Source organism: Lontra canadensis, unplaced genomic scaffold (assembly GCF_010015895.1).
Source record: "Lontra canadensis isolate GAN:19392208 unplaced genomic scaffold, GSC_riverotter_1.0 scaffold16, whole genome shotgun sequence".
Lineage (NCBI taxonomy): Eukaryota > Metazoa > Chordata > Mammalia > Carnivora > Mustelidae > Lontra > Lontra canadensis.
Window position 1 is genome coordinate 7,188,761 of NW_022631010.1, and position 19,248 is coordinate 7,208,008.

Genomic DNA, 19,248 nt, shown 5'->3' on the forward strand with positions numbered 1-19,248 from the left:
GCAACAACATAGACGAATGTCAAAAACATGTTGAGTAGGGGCGCCTGGCTGGCTCAGTCAGTGGGGAATGCAACCCTGAGTTCGAGTACCCTGTTAGGAGTAGACATTACTTAAAAAAAATGCTGGGTGAAAGATGCCAGACACCAAAGAGCATGTATTATTTGATTTTGTTTATATTAAATTCAAAAACAGGCAAAAACTAAACTATGGTGTTGGAATCAGAATAATGAATTGGGGTTGAGATTGATAAAGGGGTACAAGGGAACTTTCTGAGAGACAGAAAGAGTCTTGATTTTGATCCAGGTGCTGGTTGGACAGGTGAAAATCAAGTGGCACACTTAAGATTGATACATTTCACAGAATTATGCTTCAAGAAACAAAGCCCGTTTGTGCACAAAAGAACCACAGTGTTTTCTGTTTTCTGCACCGGTTCCAGATCCTAGGGGAGGGGCCTTAGGACAAGAGAGAGGAAGAGGGGCTGAAAGCAAGGATTGCTGCTGTAGGAAGCTGGGGCCATGGAGGAATGTGATCAGGGGAAGGTTGCTGTACTGGGGGACATCTGTGAACTCTGGTAGCTTGCAAGCCACACCCTGCCCACACACACATTTGCTTGTTTTCCCACAAATTTTAGGTAAATGTCTGTTGCCAAGCAACTTATGTCAGTGGTTCTCGGGAAGAAAGTGCAGGAGAGCAGTGCCTGAGTGGCAGGTGACCAGCAAACAATGTCCTGAGGCTGATGAAGAGGCCATGTAGACTGACCACCGGGACTGAGCCCCAAAAGAGCCATCTGCAGCAGGGACTGACCCACAAGCTGACAAGCCTTCTTCTCCTGAGACCACTGAAAGGTAAGGTGAGCTTATACCAGACCCTGTTATGTCCAGACAGTCCAAGGGTGACTCCTGGAAGCCAGAGTACTCAGAGGCCCTGTATTGCAGGAAAGCATATCCTAGGTAAAAGCCACTGGCGTGGGGCACCTGGGTGGCTCAGTCACTTAAGCATCCGACTCTTGATTTCTGCTCTGGTGGTGATCTCAGGGTCATGGGGTCCAGCCCCCTGTGCGCTCTGTGCTCAGTGGAGAGTCTGCTTGGGATTCTTCTCCTCCTCTGCCCTTCCCTCCCTACCCCCCCCAGCCTCTCATCTCTCTCTCTCTCTCTGATAAATAAGCTAATCTTTATTAAAAAAAAAAAAAGAAAAGAAAAGAAAAGAAAGAAAGAAAGAGAGAAAGAAAAGACAAGACAACACTGGAATATCACTGGCAGTTTCTCCTGAGTGGTAGCCTTAGGAGTGCAGATTTCAATTTTCTTCATCAAGCATTTCTAGTTTTCCCCATAGTAACTATATAAGCATAAAATTTTTCCCCAGCTTTGTTGAAAATATATCAATTTTTTTGAAATGAAATTGGCAGTGTGAAAGATAAAATAGTTTAAATAATAACAGTTTAAAAACTTATCTGAAACAAGGTTGTAAAGACGGGTTCAGATTTTGTTTTTCAGTCTTAGAGAGCTCCCTGAAGGGCGTCAGACATGAGAACATTTCCCTTTTTGGGGCCGTCGCTATTCTTTGGGCCTGACTCTGCTCTCTGGGGGGAAACGTGAGCTGGTGGCTGCTGAGTCAACACATCTGAGCCATGGCCCTCCTAATAGCACCCGCTTCGGGACTTGGGCCACCTGCTTGGTTATGCTTGGTTATTATGGAGGCGGATTCCACAGGCCCTCACTGGAGGGGCGGGGGTGGGTGCCTGGGATATAGATCACTCTCTTGCCCTTCCACTAATAATCAGATAGCGATCAATAAACTCTACTCATGGAGAGATAGAGATAAATCTAGAAACAGACTCTTAACTATAGGGAACAAACTGATGGTCACCAGAGGGGAGGTGGTGGGGGATGGGTGAAACAAGTGATGGGGATTGGGGAGAGCAGTTGTCATGATTGAGCCCTGGGTGGCATATGGAAGTGCTGAGTCACTATATTATACACCCGAAACTAATATTACACTGTATGTTAACTAACTGGAATTTATTTATTTTTTTAAAAGATTTATTTATTTATTTGACAGATCACAAGTAGGCAGAGAGGCAGGCAGAGAGAGAGGAAGGGAACAGGCTCCCTGCTGAGCAGAGAGCCCGATGCGGGGCTTGATCCCAGGACCCTGAGATCATGACCCGAGCCGAAGGCAGAGCTTTAACCCACCGAGCCACCCAGGCGCCCCAACTTACTGGAATTTAAATAAAAACTTCAAAAGCCCCCAAAATGCAATCTACTCATGAAATAGGGTGGAACGCAGTCAACTGTAAAAGGTACAATAATATAAATAGTAAGATAGGGATGGCTTTACATTTTATTTTACTTAAAAATTTTTCATTTTGAAATAATTTCAGACTTACAAAACAGTTACAAAAATAATAAAATGTTTACATCTTACATAACCACAGTACAATGATAAAGACCAGAAAATTAACACAGATGGAGTATTATTAACTAATCCAAAGTCTTAGTAAACCTTCCACATTTGTCCCACCAATGTCCTTTTTCCTCTTTCAGGTTCCAATTCAGGATCTCCCATTGCTTTCAGTTGTTCTATCTCTTTATTTTTGTTTAATCAGGAACAGTTCCTCAGTCTTTCCTTGACATTTTTGGAGAGTTATTCTGTAGGTCAGTGCTGTCCGGTATACCTTTTTTTAAAACCCTCTGGTAGAATTTTCTGCAATGAGAGAAACACACAATATCTGTGCTGTACACTGTGGCAGCCATTAGCCATATATAAAAATAGCATTTAGAATGTGGCTCCTGGGGCTGAGTAACTGAGTTTTACATCAATACCTTAATTTGTGGGAAATGGCTATGGTGCAAAGTGGCTACTGTATGGAACGAGACACCTCTTGAATGGCCCACATTTGGGGTTTTTGACATTTTCCCCATGATTGGCTTCAGATTATGAGTTTTGGCAAGAATAGCATAGATGAGATGATATGCTCTCCTTAGGGTCCCAGGCAAAGGTGGCAGGAGACCATGTAGGCCAGGATTTTTATTGTGGTAACATAGGCATAACATAAAATTTACCATTCTAAACATTGTGGGGTGTGCAGTTCCCTGGCATTAAGAGCATTCATTGTTTTGCAGCCATTATCACCATCCATTGCTGGAACTTTTTCATCTTCTGCAGCTGAACCTCTCCACCCATTTTCCCATTTAAAAATAGAATTATCATACAATCCGGCAAGTCTCCTTCTGGAGGTATACCCACAGAAACGAAAGTGGGGACTTCAACAGATATTTGTACCTCCACGTTCACAGCAGCATTATTCACAACTGGCCAAAGGTAGAAGCAGTGGACAAATGGATAAACAAAATGTGGTCTATCCATACAATGGAATTTTATTCAGCCTTCAAAAGGAAGGAAATTCTAACACATACTATAACAGGGATGAACTTTGAAGACACTATGCTACATGAAATAAGCCAATCACGAAATGACAAATATTGTATCATTCCATTTACATAAGCTCTCTAGAACAGTCAAACTCCTAGAGACAGAAAGTAGCATAGGAGCTTCTAGGAGCTGGGGAGCAATGGAGCGTGAAGACTTAGTGTTTAATGGGTAGAGAGGTTCAGTTGGAGAAGATGAAAAAGTTCTGGAAATGGACAGTGGCGTTGGCTGCACAGCAGTGTGAATACTGCCAGAGAACTGTACACTTACCAGTGGTTAGAATATGTTAAATTTTATGTTCTGTATATGTTACACCACAATAAACAGCCATCCTGTCCCATAGCAGCTGCGCCATTTCACATTCGTACCAGTAATGTACAAGGGTTCCAGTTTCTCCATATCCTTGCCAACACTTGTTATTTTCTTGTTTGTTGGTTTTATAGTAGCCATCCTAAAGGTTTGTATCTGCTATAGACCAAATGTTTATGTCCCCACCATTTATATTTTAAAATCCAATCCCCAATGTGATGGTATTTGGAGGTGGTATCTTTGGGAGGTGATTTGGGTCACAAGGGTGGAGCACTTACGAATCAAATTGGTGCTCTTTTATTTTTTTATTTTTTTAAGATTTTATTTATTTATTTGACAGACAGAGATGACAAGTAGGCAGAGAGGCAGGCAGAGAGAGAGGAGGAAGCAGGCTCCCTGCTGAGCAGAGAGCCGGATGCAGGGCTTGATCCCAGAACCCTGGGATCGTGACCTGAGCTGAAGGCAGAGGCTTTAACCCACTGAGCCACCCAGGTGCTCCAAATTAGTGCTCTTTTAAAGAGACCCAGAGATCTCCCTTGCTCACATGATGGAAGCATCATGTGAGGACAGCAAGAAGACTGTTTTCTGAAGTAGCAAGTGAGCGTCTATGAGACACCAAATCTGCTGGCACCTTGATCTTTGACTTCCCAGCCTCCAGAATTAGAAATAATTGTTTGTTGTCTGGGCCTCCCAGACAGCAGCCCAAATGGGCTAAGATAGTATCTCATTGTGTTTTTGAGAAAGCTGTGTTTTTTGTTGTTTTTTTTTTTTCCTAATATAAGGGTAGAGACAGGGGTGAAAATTGCATTTGGAAGCCAGTCGTCACACTCCCATATTCTTTTTTTTTTTTTTTAAGATTTTATTTATTTGACAGAGAGAGAGAGAGAGATCACAAGTAGGCAGAGAGGCAGACAGAGAGAGTGGGGGAAGTAGGCTCCCCGCTGAGCAGAGAGCCCGATGCAGGGCTCGATCCCAGGACCCTGAGATCATGACCCGACCCGAAGACAGAGGCTTTAACTCACTGAGCCACCCAGGTGCCCCTCCCGTGTTCTTCCTTCAAGAATTAGATATGAGGTCATGGATTGGAGTAGGTAGCAGGCAAGATGAATTCTTGAACCAATTGACATTCACCCTGTCTTGGCTAAACAAGGCATACTGGCTTTATTACAGTTAGTTGAGTTCAGGTGTGATAATAACATTTTGTAAATGCTGAATGTTGTGAAATATCCACAGGATTACTAATGAATAAAATCTCATCTAAAAAGTGTTCAGGCATTTTCCTGTGGCTTAGTTTGGGAGCATTGACTTTTAAGATAGGTGTGTACTCAGGCATTTGCATGTGATCTCTGCCAAAGCACGCCCCACCTCCCTACCCTCCTCACCCCCCCACCCCTCCCCCGGCCCCAGAGGAGAGAGAGAACCTCAAGCGGGCTCCCCACTGAGTGTGGAGCCAGAGGTAGGACTTGATCTTCCTACCCTGGGATCATGACCTGAGTCAAAGGCAGACACTTAACTGACTGAACCACTCAGGTGCCCAGTCTTTCACTTTTAAGTTGTAGTATAAAGTATAACAATCTTGACTGTACAGCTGATGCATTTTTACATATGCACAAGCCCATGTATCCACCACTCACATCAAGATACAGAATATTTCTGGGACACCTGGGTGGCTGGGTGGCTCAGTTGGTTAATCGCCTTCCTTCAGCTCAGGTCATGATCCCAGGGTTCTGGGATCAAGCCCCACGTCAGGCTCCCTGCTCAACAAGAAGTCTGCTTCTCCCCCTGTCCCTCCCCCTGGTCATGTACATGCTCTCTCTCTCAAATAAATGAATAAAATCTTTAAAACAATGATAGAGAACATTTCTATTCCCTGCAAAAGTTCCCTTGTACCCACCCAGAAGTAACCAGTGAATGATTTCTATTTATGTAGATGAGTTTTGCCTGTTTTTGAACCTTGCCTTACCTTGCCACTGAAGGAACAAACAGGATGTATTCTTTGTGCTTGACTTGGTTAACTGTGGTTCCCATTTATCCTGGTGAGAGTCATCCATGTTATGCGTAGTGATCGATTGTCTTTTTCACTGCTGTATACTATTCCATAATGTGAGCACACCACTTTTGGTCTCTTCATTCTCCTGCTGAGGGAAACTCTGGGTTGTTTCCAGAGTTTGGCTATTGCGAACAAAGCCACTATGAACACTAGGTATCCTGTACATTTTTAGGTGGACACACGGCTAAGAGAGTGGTGGCTGGGTGATAGACTTGGCATATTTAAGTTTAGTAAGAACTGCCATTTTCTGAATCTTTTAATATCTCTTAAAACCGGGAAAAATAAACCTCAACCTGGTTATTGTGAGAGTATTTAGTGGGCTCTAAGGTATAAGACTTTAAGCCTGTACCTGGAACACAGTGGGGGCTCAGTAATTGCTGGCTTCTGCCCCAAGCAGAGGAAGGGCCAGGCAGTTGGCAAGCACTGTGGGGAGGTACCTGCCTCAGACCCTTGGGCAGAGAAGCCTATCACGCAGCACTAAAGACCCACACCCAGCAGGTAGGGCAAGTCAATCGCGGTGCCCCTGCCCAGCTTTCACCTACCCAGCTTCCTCCCACCACGATCCTGCTTCCCCAGGAGTCGCCCTGTGAACTTCGCGTATCACCCTATATTTATTGAGCACTAACTGTGTGCCAGGTCCTAGGTGCCCAGGTACAAATGACATAAAGGCCCTCCCCCTTCAAATTACTCGGCGGGAGGAGTGATTGCTTAGCGTAGGGAGCACGGTGACCTAGCCGACCACTGACTCCGAGGTCGGCCGTCCACTTGGATTCTGGATTTCCCCTGGACGTTGCTCGAGACAAACAAGGAAAGAAAATGATCTGATTCTCTACGCCCCAGCGGGGACCTAGGTCGGTCAGGGAGCGCTGTCCCGCGTGTCCAGGCCCCGAGCCAAGGCCAAGCACCCCCAGCCTACTGCACTCTGGCTCGGGTGTGCCGAGAAGCCCCGCCCCCCCGCCGTCCGGCCAATGGCCGCGCCGTCCCGCCCCTCCCCGCCGCGCCCCCTCCCTGTTGGGGAGGGTTCCGGAGTGTCCGCGGAGGTCGGCGGGTCGTGGAGTGGTGGCTACCTGAGGTAGGTTAGCCGTCACGGGCCCTCTGTCCCGTCGGCTCAAGGCACGCGGATCCTGTTCGGGGAGGTGGCCAGCGGCGTCAAGAGCCGAGTGGGACTCGGAGTCCGCCGGGGCGCGCGGGGGTCAGGGACGCCACTGGGTGCGCGGGGCTGGGGAAGAGCCCACGAGCAGTTCGCCGCAGCGAGGGCTCCACGAGCCTCAGCCAGCCCCGGGGGTGGCGCGGGGCGTCTGCCCGGACTGGAGGGGAAGTTGGGCGGGAAGAAGGCAGGCGCCGGCTGCGGAGCTCCTGCAGCCTCCCGGCAGGCCGAGGGTGACTCCGGGGCGAGGCCTGGCCCGGGCGCGCCAACCTCCCGGATCCGCGGCCGCGCCTACAAGTCCGGGGCCGCAGTCCTCCCCGGGGCCATGACAGTTCTCGGGGGTAACAACTGCTCAGAACAGCCTCCCTCCCTCAGCGAGCCTGGTCCGGGTCCCATCCAGCAATCGGAGCCCAGTCGGTGAGGCCTCGCCCCTCTCGGCTGGTGGTTATTTCTTTCCGGGACCCTTTCAGAGCCTCCGGGGCATTCGGGTAGACAGCTCTCCTCGCAGCGTCGGTCCGCCCTTCTCTCAGACCGGAAGGAAATGCTGGGAAAACAAAAACAAAAACAAAAACAAATTAAAAAAAAAAAAAAAACGACGTTCTCCTGTGCATGCTGAGGCGTCTCAAAAACTTTTTGAAGTACAGTCAACAACCTGAGAACCGTGACTGCCATAGAGGGAATGCACTCGGGCTTGTCTGAACGATTTACAGTTCTTTCAAGAGAAGGGACTAAATATTGCAGCCTCCCAGGCACACCCTTATCCAGCAACTCCCCTCACCCAAGCGGTGCCCTTGGTCCCTCTGGGGCTGTGAGCCTCATTTGCTGCAGCAGGGCCTATATTCTGCAAGGCGTTATGGTGAGCTGCAAAGAGGCAGCAAGTCTTGGGTTCAAATCCTGACAGGGCCACTGGTCTGCTTGTGCAACCTGGCATCATTTCTCCTCTCCTAAATGAAAGAAACTTAGGAGGGGCCCGCCTCTAGTGGAACGGTGAATAAATGTGAACAAATATGGACTTCCTTTCTTTTTTGGTTGGAGCATGCTATACTTCATACTCCCCCCCCCCCTTTTTTTTAAAGATTTTATTTATTTGTCTGAGGGAGCGAGCACAGGGAGCGGCAGGCCGAGGGAGAACTGGCTGAGCAAGGAGCCTGATTCCAGACTCGATCCCAGGACCCTGGGAGCATGACCTGAGTTGAAGGGAGATGCTTCACCCACTGAGCCACCCATGAGTCCCCATACTTCCCAAACTCTTATGCCTAAGGGCTGAGGCTCAGATGCAGAAGAATGTATTACTTGACTCTCTCCTGGTACCTCTCTGGATGCCATGGAAGAGAAGGAGAAAGGGTCATTTAGCTACCTTAGAGTTGTTCTTTGCTCATCTCCTGAAGGCTCAGAGGAGCCTCCCCCCCAAATCTCCTTGATCCTCTTGACCTCTGTCATTAACACATTAACCAGCGGAAATGTCGCCCCTGGTGGCTAACAAAGCAAGGCATATAACAAGAGACTATGAGGCCTAGAGTCCCACCCATGCCAGGCACCTATGTTTTTGCTCCAGCCTGACCCTCCGTCTCCTGACCCCTTCCTTCCCACAAAACCTACTTGGACATGTTACAGCATCTTAGGCTTCACTTGTTCAAAATGGAGCTTTGGAGACCTCTCTGTAGCACAGCTTCTCCACCAGATTCTCTGGCCTGCCTGAATGGCACCCTCCACCCACCAACACCTGAGCATCCTTGATTCTTCTCTCTTCCTCACTTCCCACATCCGCAGCACACCAGGAACCCAAGCACCTCTCACCACCTCCAAGGGCAGCATTCCCGCCATCCCCATCCTGCGGCCCCTTCCTTTAGCCTCCTGATTTGTCTCCCTGCTTCCATTCTGGCCCCTCCACAGTCCAGGTTTTCACAACTACCAGGGAGGTCTTTAACAAAAGTTCAGGCCTCTCCCTTCCCTGCTCAGAACCCCCTGATGACCTCCCATCTCACTCCAAAAAACCCCCCCCAAAACAACCCCCAAAGTCCTTTCCTGCAACACCCCACATGAGCCACCTCTCCTAACCTCCTTGATCTTGATCTCTGCCCCTCCCCCTAGCTTTCTAAACCTGGACCCCCCAGACCTGTTTTCTGTTCTTCAAACATGCCAAGCTCATTTATGCCTTAGGACTTCTAATTTGCTGTGCCGCCCTCCAACCCCCACCCCCAGGACTGATCTTGTTACAGCCCAGAAGGCCTCAGCTCAAATGTCAGGGATTCAGAAAGACTTCCCTGACCGCCTCCATCCATGCAACATACCTTTCTCCAGGGGTTCTGTCTCATTACCCTGCTTTATTTTCTTAAGATTAATATCTGAAAATCTTATTTATGTATATGTTTACTGATTTGTTATCTGTCCCACCCCAATAGAATATAAATTGGATGATGGCAGAGATCTTGTCCCTCTTATTCCCTGCAGCTCTCCCTGAGGGGGGAGGCAGGTAAGAAACTCACAGACAACCCCATCTATAATTGCAAATTGTGGTAAGTGCTACCTAAGTAGCAAGTTAGTACCTAGTAGCAATTGCTAGTAATTTAGGCACTTCTAAATGTGAACCTTAATGTGGTTGAACTGTTGTGTTTTCAAAACAAGCTCTCTAAACCATTTTAGGGGTGAAGAGAAACCTGCAAAGGACTGGTAATTTGCCCCAGATCACACAGTGAGTGGAACCAGCCTCCTACCCTAAGAACATGTATGCAGCAAGCCTTAATAGTGGGCTTGCAGTCATGTTCTAGAAAGAACCTGATTCTGAAGCCTGAAGACTTCCATTTTTTGCTCTTCCACTAACTAGCAAGCCCCTTAATTTCTTGGTACTTTGTTTCCTTCACCTTTAAAGTAGGATGATCCTATTATTATTTTGGGCTTTTCTTTCTTTCTTTCTTTCTTTCTTTTTTTTTCCTGGTACACCCCAGGGAAGCAGCACTTCTTGGTGGAGCCTTCTTGCTGTCAGCAGCTAAGGGCACAAACAAACCTTGGGACAATGGCAGGGAGCCAGAGCCCTCCCCAACACTGACTAGCCTGCATGGCAAAAATGGGGCCTAGAGCTGGATCTGATTTCTTTTGGTCATCACTTCATTTTTTTTTTTACAGATTTTATTTATTTATTTATTTGACAGAGTTCACAAGTAGGCAGAGAGGCAGGCAGAGGTTGGGGGGAGGCAGGCTCCCCGCTGAGCAGAGAGCCCGATGCAGGGCTCGATCCCAGGACCCTGGGGCCATGACCTGAGCTGAAGGCAGAGGCTTTGACCCACTGAGCCACCCAGGCGCCCCGGTCATCAATTCATTTTTAAGCAAATTTCTTGAGGGCCCCTGGGACTCAGGCAGTAATAAAATTAGACGATTAAAGAAAGAAGCAAGCACTCCAGAGAATTGAGAAAGAAAGGAGTCATTGCCTTTTGTCCCACCCCATTCCCAACTCTGTTACCATACGTGGTATGCTTTCTTTTCTAGCCTTTTTACCCCCCCCTCTCCATTTGTCCTTTTATGGGCCAGAACCCTCCGTCACTTCAGAACCTAGACAGCGATGACGTTTGCCGAGGAAAAGACTTACGAGTATATCCGCCACCATTACAGCAATTTTGTTGACCGCATTCATGTTCTGGAGATACTGCCTTACCTGTCCTGCCTCACCACAAGTGACCAGGTGAGCTGGGGGCATGGGACTCTGACTGACTTGGTGCAGGGGCATGGGGCTCGGAGCTTCCCCCCAAAGCCAGGGCCAACTCCTTCCTTCTCCATCTTCTGCATCCTGCTTCTTGACCTTGACGCTTCTCTAACTTGCAGAATGAATTGTGGTTCAGGCTGGCCTTTTCCCACGTGGCTGAGCTCCCTCTCGCGTCCATACGGTGTAGTGCTAAAAAAGTAGGGTGCTGGCTGCCTGAGATGTCTGGGCCTCGGTCCCCTCACGTGCTTCCCTCGGGACTTTCCTTGACGTCGTCTCTTGTCATTGTTCCTGCTCAGTGTTGACTCCATTCACCTTATCATGGGACCCTGCCCTGACAGGGAGCCCAGGGCTCAGTTTTGAGAGCTTGCGGGAGCCAGGCTGCCCTAGCCTTTCAGAACTGGCTGTGGCCCCAAGTGAAGTGGGGGCTGGCCGCCTCCCAGTTCTAGCTGCTCCCAGTGGCACCGGCTCTCTGCTGCCACCACGCGGCTGTGCTGGTGGTGGTGCAGGCCTGTGGCTGTTGGGATTTGGGCCCCCTCCCTTGGATTTGGGGGCTTGTGGGGATGCCTTGTGACTAGTTCTGCAAGATATGTTTCCTGTGGGTCTTTGTTTCTGCTCTCTGGTTGCCCATCTGCATGTGGGAATTCAGTGCCCATAAAACCTCCTCTGCCCTGAGACTCCTTATCAGAGTCTCTCAGCCCCCCCAGCCTCCTAATTCTTAGCATTGGCTTCCTCTCTCTGTCCCTTTACCTCCTTTTCATCTTCTGTTCCCTCTGTACCCTTTTCTCTGCTGCTAATCCAAACCCTTTCTTTTTGCCTTCGGGGCTGCCTGAACAAACCCCAGGCTTTGGTGAAGAACTAACTAGGATCTGTCCGTAGGATCTTTGTTACCTTATTTCTGCTAAGCCTCTGTTTCCTCACCAGTAGAGTTGGGACAATAGCTCGCAGCATCCTGAGCACAGGGCCTGGCACACAGTAAGAGCCTGTTTCCTGGTAACCGCCTTTAAACTTGGGCCCAAACACTGGCCTTGTCCTGGGCTCTGACCGAGTTTCAGATGGCTGCCTCGCTCTTGTGGCTACTTGGAGCCTCTCTCTGCAGCTGTCCCCCCTCCTGAGTGGGGAAGGGGCCAGGACCCCCTGGCTTGAGCAGGGCAGCTGGCTGTGTCTTCCAGGACCGACTGCGGGCCTCTTGCCAGCTCTCTGGGAACCAGGGCACCCTCTGGGAGCTCTTCAACAGCCTTCGGCGGCGGATCGGCTGGGTGGAGTCCCTTATCAGTGCACTGAGGGCCTGTGAGCTGGTGGATCTTGCTGATGAAGTGGCTCGCATCTACCACAGCAACCTGCCCGGTGAGCTTCCTGCTGTGGCCCTCCTTGTGGAACCCCTGTTGGTTCCCCTGGCCTCCATTAAGCCTCTCCCCTCACCTCTGTACCTCCCGCCTCCCTCTGTCACTTTCCCTTCCATGACTCCCAGGCAGTAGACAAACCTGGGTGTGGATCACAGCTTAGCTTCTTGTTAGCCATGTCCCTTCGGCCAAGTCCCTTAATTTCTCTAAACCTCAGTCTTCCCCTCTGTAAAATGGGACTAATGGCCAGACATCTACATTGTAGGACTGTGGTGGGTACCACGAGATGATGGATGTGGGACTGGACACCTCCCATGTGCTCAGGAGATCGGACTTCCTCTAATTTTTGTGGCTGTGACATTTGCTTCCCTCCTCTTTCTCACTTCCTCTTGTCTCTCTTTCAGCTGACTGCCTTCTCTCCACTCTACTCTACTCTACTCTTCTCTTCTCTTCCCTTCCCCCTTCACTGTCTCCTCTTTCTTCCTCATGGGTTCCTTCCTTCCTTTCCTTCATCTCTTCCTCTCCCCCTTGCTTCCCCTGGAGTTTTCTCAGTCCTCCACCCCAGCTGCCCAGTTACCCTGCCGGGCCAAGTGGCCAGAGGGGTCTGGTGAGGTCAGGTCTGAAGGGTCAAAACAGGAAGAAAACTCAAGCCAGCCCTATTTATGTTTCAGACTGGAGACAACTGCTGAGACCCTGACTAGATTTACAGCCTTAGAATAGCCTCCTGTTTGCTTTCTTTCTTTTTTTCTTTCCCTCCCTCCCTCTCCCTCCCTCCCTTCCATCCTTCTTTCTGAGGGGTCAGTTAATGGTGACAGCCACCAACAAAGAGGAGGAGAAAGCCACTGGGTTCCAGAATGACAGGGGACAGAGAAGTGGTGACCGCTGACCCAGCCTGGGTTGGGAGAGGCTTGTGGAGTACCCCCCATGCTCCCCCCAACCTTTCCCACCCTACTCCTTCTACCTCTCCTTGTTTTTGTCCTCCCTACCTTACTCTCTTCCTCCTGCTACTGCCTCCCACTCAATGAGTCTTGTCTCTTCTAAGTACATCCTACATTAGGACAGCTTTGGGAGCTGGGGGTGGGGGCTGATAGTCATTGACCTGGGGGTCCAGGAACACGCAGGCCTTTCCTGTCACTGGGAGCATCCATGATTCCCCCTTGACATCACTCTGTCTTTGCCTCCAGGGGTTCGGAACCGGCCTCCAGCCCCAGTGGAGCCACAGTTAGTTCCTGCTGAGGTTCCACGGTCCTCTAGACCTGCTGTGGCCCCCAGTGCCCCCCACAATGGCTACAGAGAGGAGGAGCCAAGTTTCCCCTTGTCAGTCCAGGACACCCAGCCACCAGAATCCCCGGAAGAGGTGTGTCCTCACAGTCTACTTTGGGCCTTCTGCTTTTATGTTCCCGTCTGTCCAGCTTCTAGAAGCTCTTTTCTCTCCCAACCACAAACCATGTCTAATCTCTGCTCGGAACCTCAGGGCTCCCTCAGTGGAGGTAGGCTCCAAACCAGCTTTCAGACTGCTGAGCCGGGCTTTACCCTGTGGCAGTGCTCAATCCCCTTACCAGCCAGCTGTGAAGCCACAGTTTTGTGGTCTTTGCAGTGGTTTGTGTGACAAGATGAGGTAGATCGAGGGACCAGGGAATGAACAGCGGAGGGGTACTGGGGAAGCAGGAGGTAAAGGGGTGGTTGGAGTACTTATTGCCAGTAAAGCTGATTCAGGGCGGAAATGGCTGATTCTGTTGGGATGTCCAGGAGAGGCCAGACCATGAACTTGAAGCCCAAGAAAGGGGTCTGTGCAATAGCATCAGAGAGGGGAACCTTTTACAGGGCCAGGCAGATGAATAGAGACTCCGCATGGGACGGTGTGTGTTTTTGGTGAGGTAGGTTCCAGTAGACAGGGTCTGGCAATGACCAAAGCCAGGGCTAGGGACTTCCTCAGTTTCTGTACTCCGTGCTATAGGCTGAGACCTGTAGGAGATGCCCACTCCTGAGAAAAGCAATTGCCTCATTTATATTTTCCCTCTTGCAGAGTTCAAAGAAGGTCCCACGGATGCCCCATTCAGGGGCTGTCCTGAGGAGGCCAGCTGGCCCCCTGGAATCGTCCTCTGACATGGCGGCCTTCAGCCCTCTGACCTCCAGTGGACATGAAGAGCTGGACACAGAACTAGGCGGTGCCCACACACCAGGTACATGTGGAATCTGGAGTTCTGGGGCCTCTCCAACCTCCCAGTGAGGGTAAAGACTTAGAGTTGCCCCCCTGGCTTCCTTGGACAGGAGGCAAGAGTGGGAATAAAGGAAGTTTACCTCAGGGAGCAGCTCAGTTCCTTAGAGGGCATATCCATATTTTCTGTGCAGCAAACTGTTCCAACATATAGTAGCTTAAAATATAGCAATTTAGCTCATGATGCTGTGGGTTAGCAATTTGGGCTGGTTCAGGGTAGTTCTTCAGATCTCGGCTGAATTCCCTTTTGTATTCACGTTGTATACAATTCCCAGTTGTATACACGTTGATGCCCACACACACGTACGCTCTGCTTATGCCTGGTGGCTGGGCACCTTGGTTCTTGTCAGCTAGTCCTCGTCCTTCACAGACAAGTCTGTTTCATGGCAGCTGAGCAGAATTCTGAGAGAGCGGGCTCCTGGGCAAAGACTCAACCTGGCAGTGTTCATCCTGCCTCATTCTGTGAGCCAAAGCAGGTCACGGAGGCCAGCGCAGAGTCAAGGAGTCAGGAAATAGATTCCGTCCCTGGATGAGAGGAGTGACAGTCACATTGCAGAGGGTGTGGATACAGGTAAGGGAAGAGGATTAGGGCTATTTGGGGACTCTACCAAGAGGAGTGACTCTGCAGGGGTTCTTCAGGATCTGGAGAACAGTGCAGAAGGCCTGGGCCACCTACCGGCGGGGGAGCCCGTGGGCACTGCCCTACCCCAAATGGGGATCTAGCTCCCGGGGAATCACTAAAACTTCTCAGTCCCCAGAGGAAGTATGATTTTCATCAGGTAAGGGCCTGGACCCCAAACCAGATCTCAGCACTCCCTCTTGGGAATATAGAAGAGGTCCATTCTGACCTCCCAGGCTGGCATTTCTCTGCATCATTATTTCCCAGACTGCATTCCATGGAACATTATGGCCTGCCCCGCGTTTGGTGCCCCTGGGACAGCCACAAGGCACATGAACAGTTACAGGCTCAGAGAAGCCACTTTAGTGCCCTACACTCCTGCCACCCTAGAATTCTTCCCCCAGCACCTGTTTATACTTTGCAATGTCAGCTTGCCATAAAACACCTTGCAGGAGACGTTGATGTGGACCAGGGAGGCAAAGGGCACTTAGATTTCAGTACCTGCACGGATACAGGTCCCACAAGATTCTGTTGTGTGTTAGATTGGAGGGAGCCAGGTGGTACATCAGAATGACTCCTGGCCTTTGTCAGCTGTAGGGCCTGGCATGTGTGTTCTCAGAGTTCCACAGGGAAAGCCTTTATGGACTGTCACCACCTGCTTCCTCCTGCTTGTCCCAGTTCAAGCCCTCATGTCAGGGGTGGCTTGGTCCCTGCACCCTTTGCCCTGGAGTCCATAGGTGTCCTAGGAGATTTGCGCACCCTGGGGGCTGGCTGGGCCTCTGGTGCCTTGTGACTGCTGGGAGCTCTTCTGCCTGGTCCAGAATTGCTCCTATGGGAGGGGAAGGTGGCAGAGGGAGGAGTATCCAGAATTTCCCCCAAGCTAAGGAGCAGACACAGGAGGAAAGGAGGGTGTCCCAGGCAGGAGAAGAAAGAGCAGAGGATAATGAGTGATCTTTAAGCTCCTAGATGCTGTTAGGGAGAGGGACCATTTCACTCTTAGAAGACTCAGCTTTAGGTCAAGGACTAAGGATATATAGGACCAAGGATGTGCCTGCATCTCTTGGACCCCTGGGCCTGGGCGCAGTGACCAAAGGGACTGTGGCGATTCCCTGGGTAAGAAGTTGGGGGGCCTGGAGGCAGTAGCTACTTGAGCTAGGGCACAGTGGCTCTTCAGCCTTCTGATCCCAGGGTGACTGTGATTTTAGAGTAACGGTCCTGTGATTTGTGTCTCCCCTTGTATTTTGCCCCCTGCAGGCACGGCCTCCAGCCTCCCCTCATCCCGTGGGCCTGTGTCTCCATCTGTCTCCTTCCAGCCCCTGACCCGTTCCACCCACAGGGCGAGCCGTTTGCCTGCACCCTCCGTGTCAGTGCCATCTGCTGGCACCTCCTCCTCGTCCACGGGCTTGGCTTGTGCCGGGGGTGCTGGTGACCACCGTGAGGCCGGCGTCTGCTCCGCGGGGGCTGGGGTGTCCACAAGCTCACTGACCACCAGCACTGCGTCCTCCAGGGTTCCTGCCAGCTCAGCACTTGACAGAACAGTGCCTTTCAAGTTGCCTGCCAGCTCAAAACCCTCAGGGACAGTAGCCACTACTGTGCTCACAAGTCTGCCACCGTCCAAACTACCCATCAACTCAGTGCGTGCTGGCACAGCAGCACCCAGAGTGCCCACAGGCTTGGTGCCTGAGCCCAGGATGTCCACGAGCATGGTGCCCAGCAAGGTGCCTGCCAGCACTGTGCCCACCGTCAGGAGCCACACACCTTCAGGGGTGAGTCTTTGCCCTGTCCAGCAGTGATCCAGGCTTTTCCCCCTAGCCCTGTCCTTGGACCCTTTCCAGTCTCCAGTCCGTCTCTAGCCTGGGATGTCCCAGCGCTGCTCCTCCAGGGTGTAGGGCTAGCTGAGATCTAGCCTCTTCCAGACCCCACATCACAACCATTAGAGTAATAATAATCCTTCAGGCCCCTGAGTATGGATGCCTCAGGAAGGTGGGGCATGATGGCCACCCCCACTGGTCATGTGCCTTAGCCCATTTAGAGCTCGCAGCTCCCCATGGAGCTCAGTAGTGTGTGTTGCAGACTGAACAATGAGGGGCAGCACGGGGCAGCCTGCCTGCCTCAGTGCCCTGCTCCTTACCACTGGGATATCCAGTCTGCCCCACCATGAGCCAGTCCTTACTGACTACAGTCTTAGATGGGACTAACCTGCTGGAGGTAGCCACACTGACACAGCAGTGCCCCTCCCCTTCATGCCTGCCCCCTTGGGGCAGCCCTACAGCTGCTGTCTGCCTGGAGCAACCGAGTCCAGGGGACCCTTTAGGCCCATGGCAGGGCTCTGATGCTGTGGCTGCTCCATGGCCTTCCACCCAGGCAGAATGTCAGAGTAGGATGGGGCCATAGCCACCAAGGGCTCCAGGAGGGTGGGGGTGATCTCACAGGCAGGCCAGTGAGTAGCAAGAGGGGTACATTGGAGGAAGTCACCACTGGTACCCCAGCCAGCAGAGCCTTGGTCCCCTCCTCCCCCACTGCCCTCCTATACCATCAGTGGGTTGAGTCTCCAAGAGGGGGCGGCTTCCTTTCCAGACTACGGGCTGGGAATTGGAGAGTTGGAATGCTAGTTCACAACCTGGCTGGAAATGGGGCCATGTAACTTGGCCATCTCCCTGCCATCCCCAGTCCCTTCCAGCCCCTCCTTTCTTTCCCAGGAGACTGCGGGAGCTCCAGGGCCCACCATCTCCACCAGAGACAGCTTGCCTGAGCCAAACCCCAGCTCTTCTGGCTGGGAGTCCGAGTTGGAGCTGAGCAAGCCAGGCTGTCTGGCCTCCCGGGTGGACAGTGAGCCGTTCTCGGGCTGCTCTGCGGACCTGGCCCTCAGCTACAGCAAGTCCTTGGACGCGGGGCCTGACAATGCCCCAGAGGAGAACGAGTACCAGTCAGTGGATTCCATTAGGATCCAAGTGACCCAGGACCCCAGTGTCGACCTGCTGGAGGGAAATCCTGGGCCGTGTGCCACCCCGGAGCCCCTGGGGGAGGAGGAGTACATCCAGGTCAGCGCCTGGGCTCCGTGGCTCAGGGCAGCTGCTACTGGGGTATTCCTGGCCTTGTTCCTGACAGTGGTCTACAGGCGGCGCCTGCTCCAGTGAAGCCCCTGGGCCCTCTGTGCTGGGAATCTGCTCCCTTTCCCAGAGGACATCCAGCCCAAGCACGGACTGTGCTGTCTTCCTGCCTTGTCCCTTTTGTGGGGCTGGTGGAGCCTGGGTCAGAGGGAAGCCAGGGGGCCTCAGGCCACATTTCTGTCCCAGCTCATGCCCTCTCCATGTGCTACAGACCTTGCCTACCCTGCAATCTGGATTATTACCTTCATTCTCTGGAGGAGGTGAGGTATCCCCATCCAGGCTGTATACCCATTTGTCTGAGTCCACAGATCAGGAGGTACCACTGGTTGGCAATGCCCCCCATCCTGCCCCTGTGCTGGGTGGCTAGCAGATGTGCGGCAGTGGTGGCGGCGGGGTGGGGCGGACCTCCACAGGACCTTGCTCCAGACCCCAAAAGCCCAGCCATTACTCCAGGAGCATCAGGGTGGTCCATCTCCAGGGACATGGCTGCTTGTGGTCCCTCAAGAGGTGGAGGAGGTCCAGACATTCTCCTGGACCCTGGGGAATATAAGCTGCTCGGCTAAGGACTGCCTCTGAAGCCTCTCTCCAGCCTCCTCACCCCCCTCTTCCTTTCCTTCCTTTCTGGTCTCCATGCTCTTTAGCTCGGAGGGGGGCGAATTTGGGGAGGAGAGGCCTGCCAGGCAGAGCTCAGACCAAGGTTTGGATTTCAGCTCCACCCCTTCCTGGGCTGTGTGGCCTTGGCAGATGGTCAGACTTCTCTGGTCTTGCTTCCCCACATGGACAGTGAGTATCATGGCGCATCTCCACTGGGTTCTTCTGAGATTGAAGCACACAGTCAAGTGCCTGACCCAGAGTTGGTGAACACCGACAGTTTCCCCTACCTCTCCCCTGTGCTGCCTGGTAGACATGAGGGTAGCAGAGGCAGAGTGCCCAGTGAGTACGGGTGCTGCTTGTAGTGTAGGGTGGGCCTGTACCCCACTCTTAACTTTCACTCACTCTGTGCTCTGTCCCTTTGCGCTCTTGATTAACCTCTCTGTGCCTCTGTTTCCTCAGCTGTAAAATGGGGATGAAATACGTATATTCTATGTATAAAAAAATAGATCTTCTAGTGTTGTGAGGATTAAATGAGTTTATCTACACCAATCTTAGAATGGTTCCTGGAATTTATTAAGGGTTGGGTACATGTTGTTATAAACGGAGGGGCTGGAGCGCTCAGCTACACCTTACAAGGCAGATTCAGACCCTACATCCTCTCTTCCTAGCCTCCTTCGTCCTGTGCACTGAGTCACTGGCGGGTGGGAAAGGAGGCACGCCCCCTGGGGCAGCTGT

At 51.5% G+C, this 19,248-nt stretch overlaps 1 protein-coding gene across 8 annotated transcripts in view; it reads left to right on the forward strand.

Moving 5' to 3' along the window:
- The window catches only part of MAVS (mitochondrial antiviral signaling protein), a 29,146-nt gene extending 10,391 nt beyond the window's left edge, over positions 1-18,755 (forward strand). For 2 of the 8 annotated variants that reach the window (XM_032859096.1, XM_032859097.1), the window contains exons 2-8: positions 632-845; positions 10,419-10,611; positions 11,802-11,976; positions 13,157-13,329; positions 13,999-14,155; positions 16,064-16,575; positions 17,509-18,755. In XM_032859096.1, the coding sequence (XP_032714987.1) occupies positions 10,492-10,611; positions 11,802-11,976; positions 13,157-13,329; positions 13,999-14,155; positions 16,064-16,575; positions 17,509-17,946 (1,575 nt within the window). In that variant the 5' untranslated portion in view covers positions 632-845; positions 10,419-10,491 and the 3' untranslated portion in view covers positions 17,947-18,755. Of the gene's footprint in view, positions 1-631; positions 846-6,811; positions 6,861-8,088; positions 9,452-10,418; positions 10,612-11,801; positions 11,977-13,156; positions 13,330-13,998; positions 14,156-16,063; positions 16,576-17,479 lie in introns of those variants that run through there. The other 6 variants (XM_032859098.1, XM_032859095.1, XM_032859100.1 and 3 more) reach the window with 6 other exon arrangements.
- Positions 18,756-19,248: the final 493 nt, after the last annotated feature.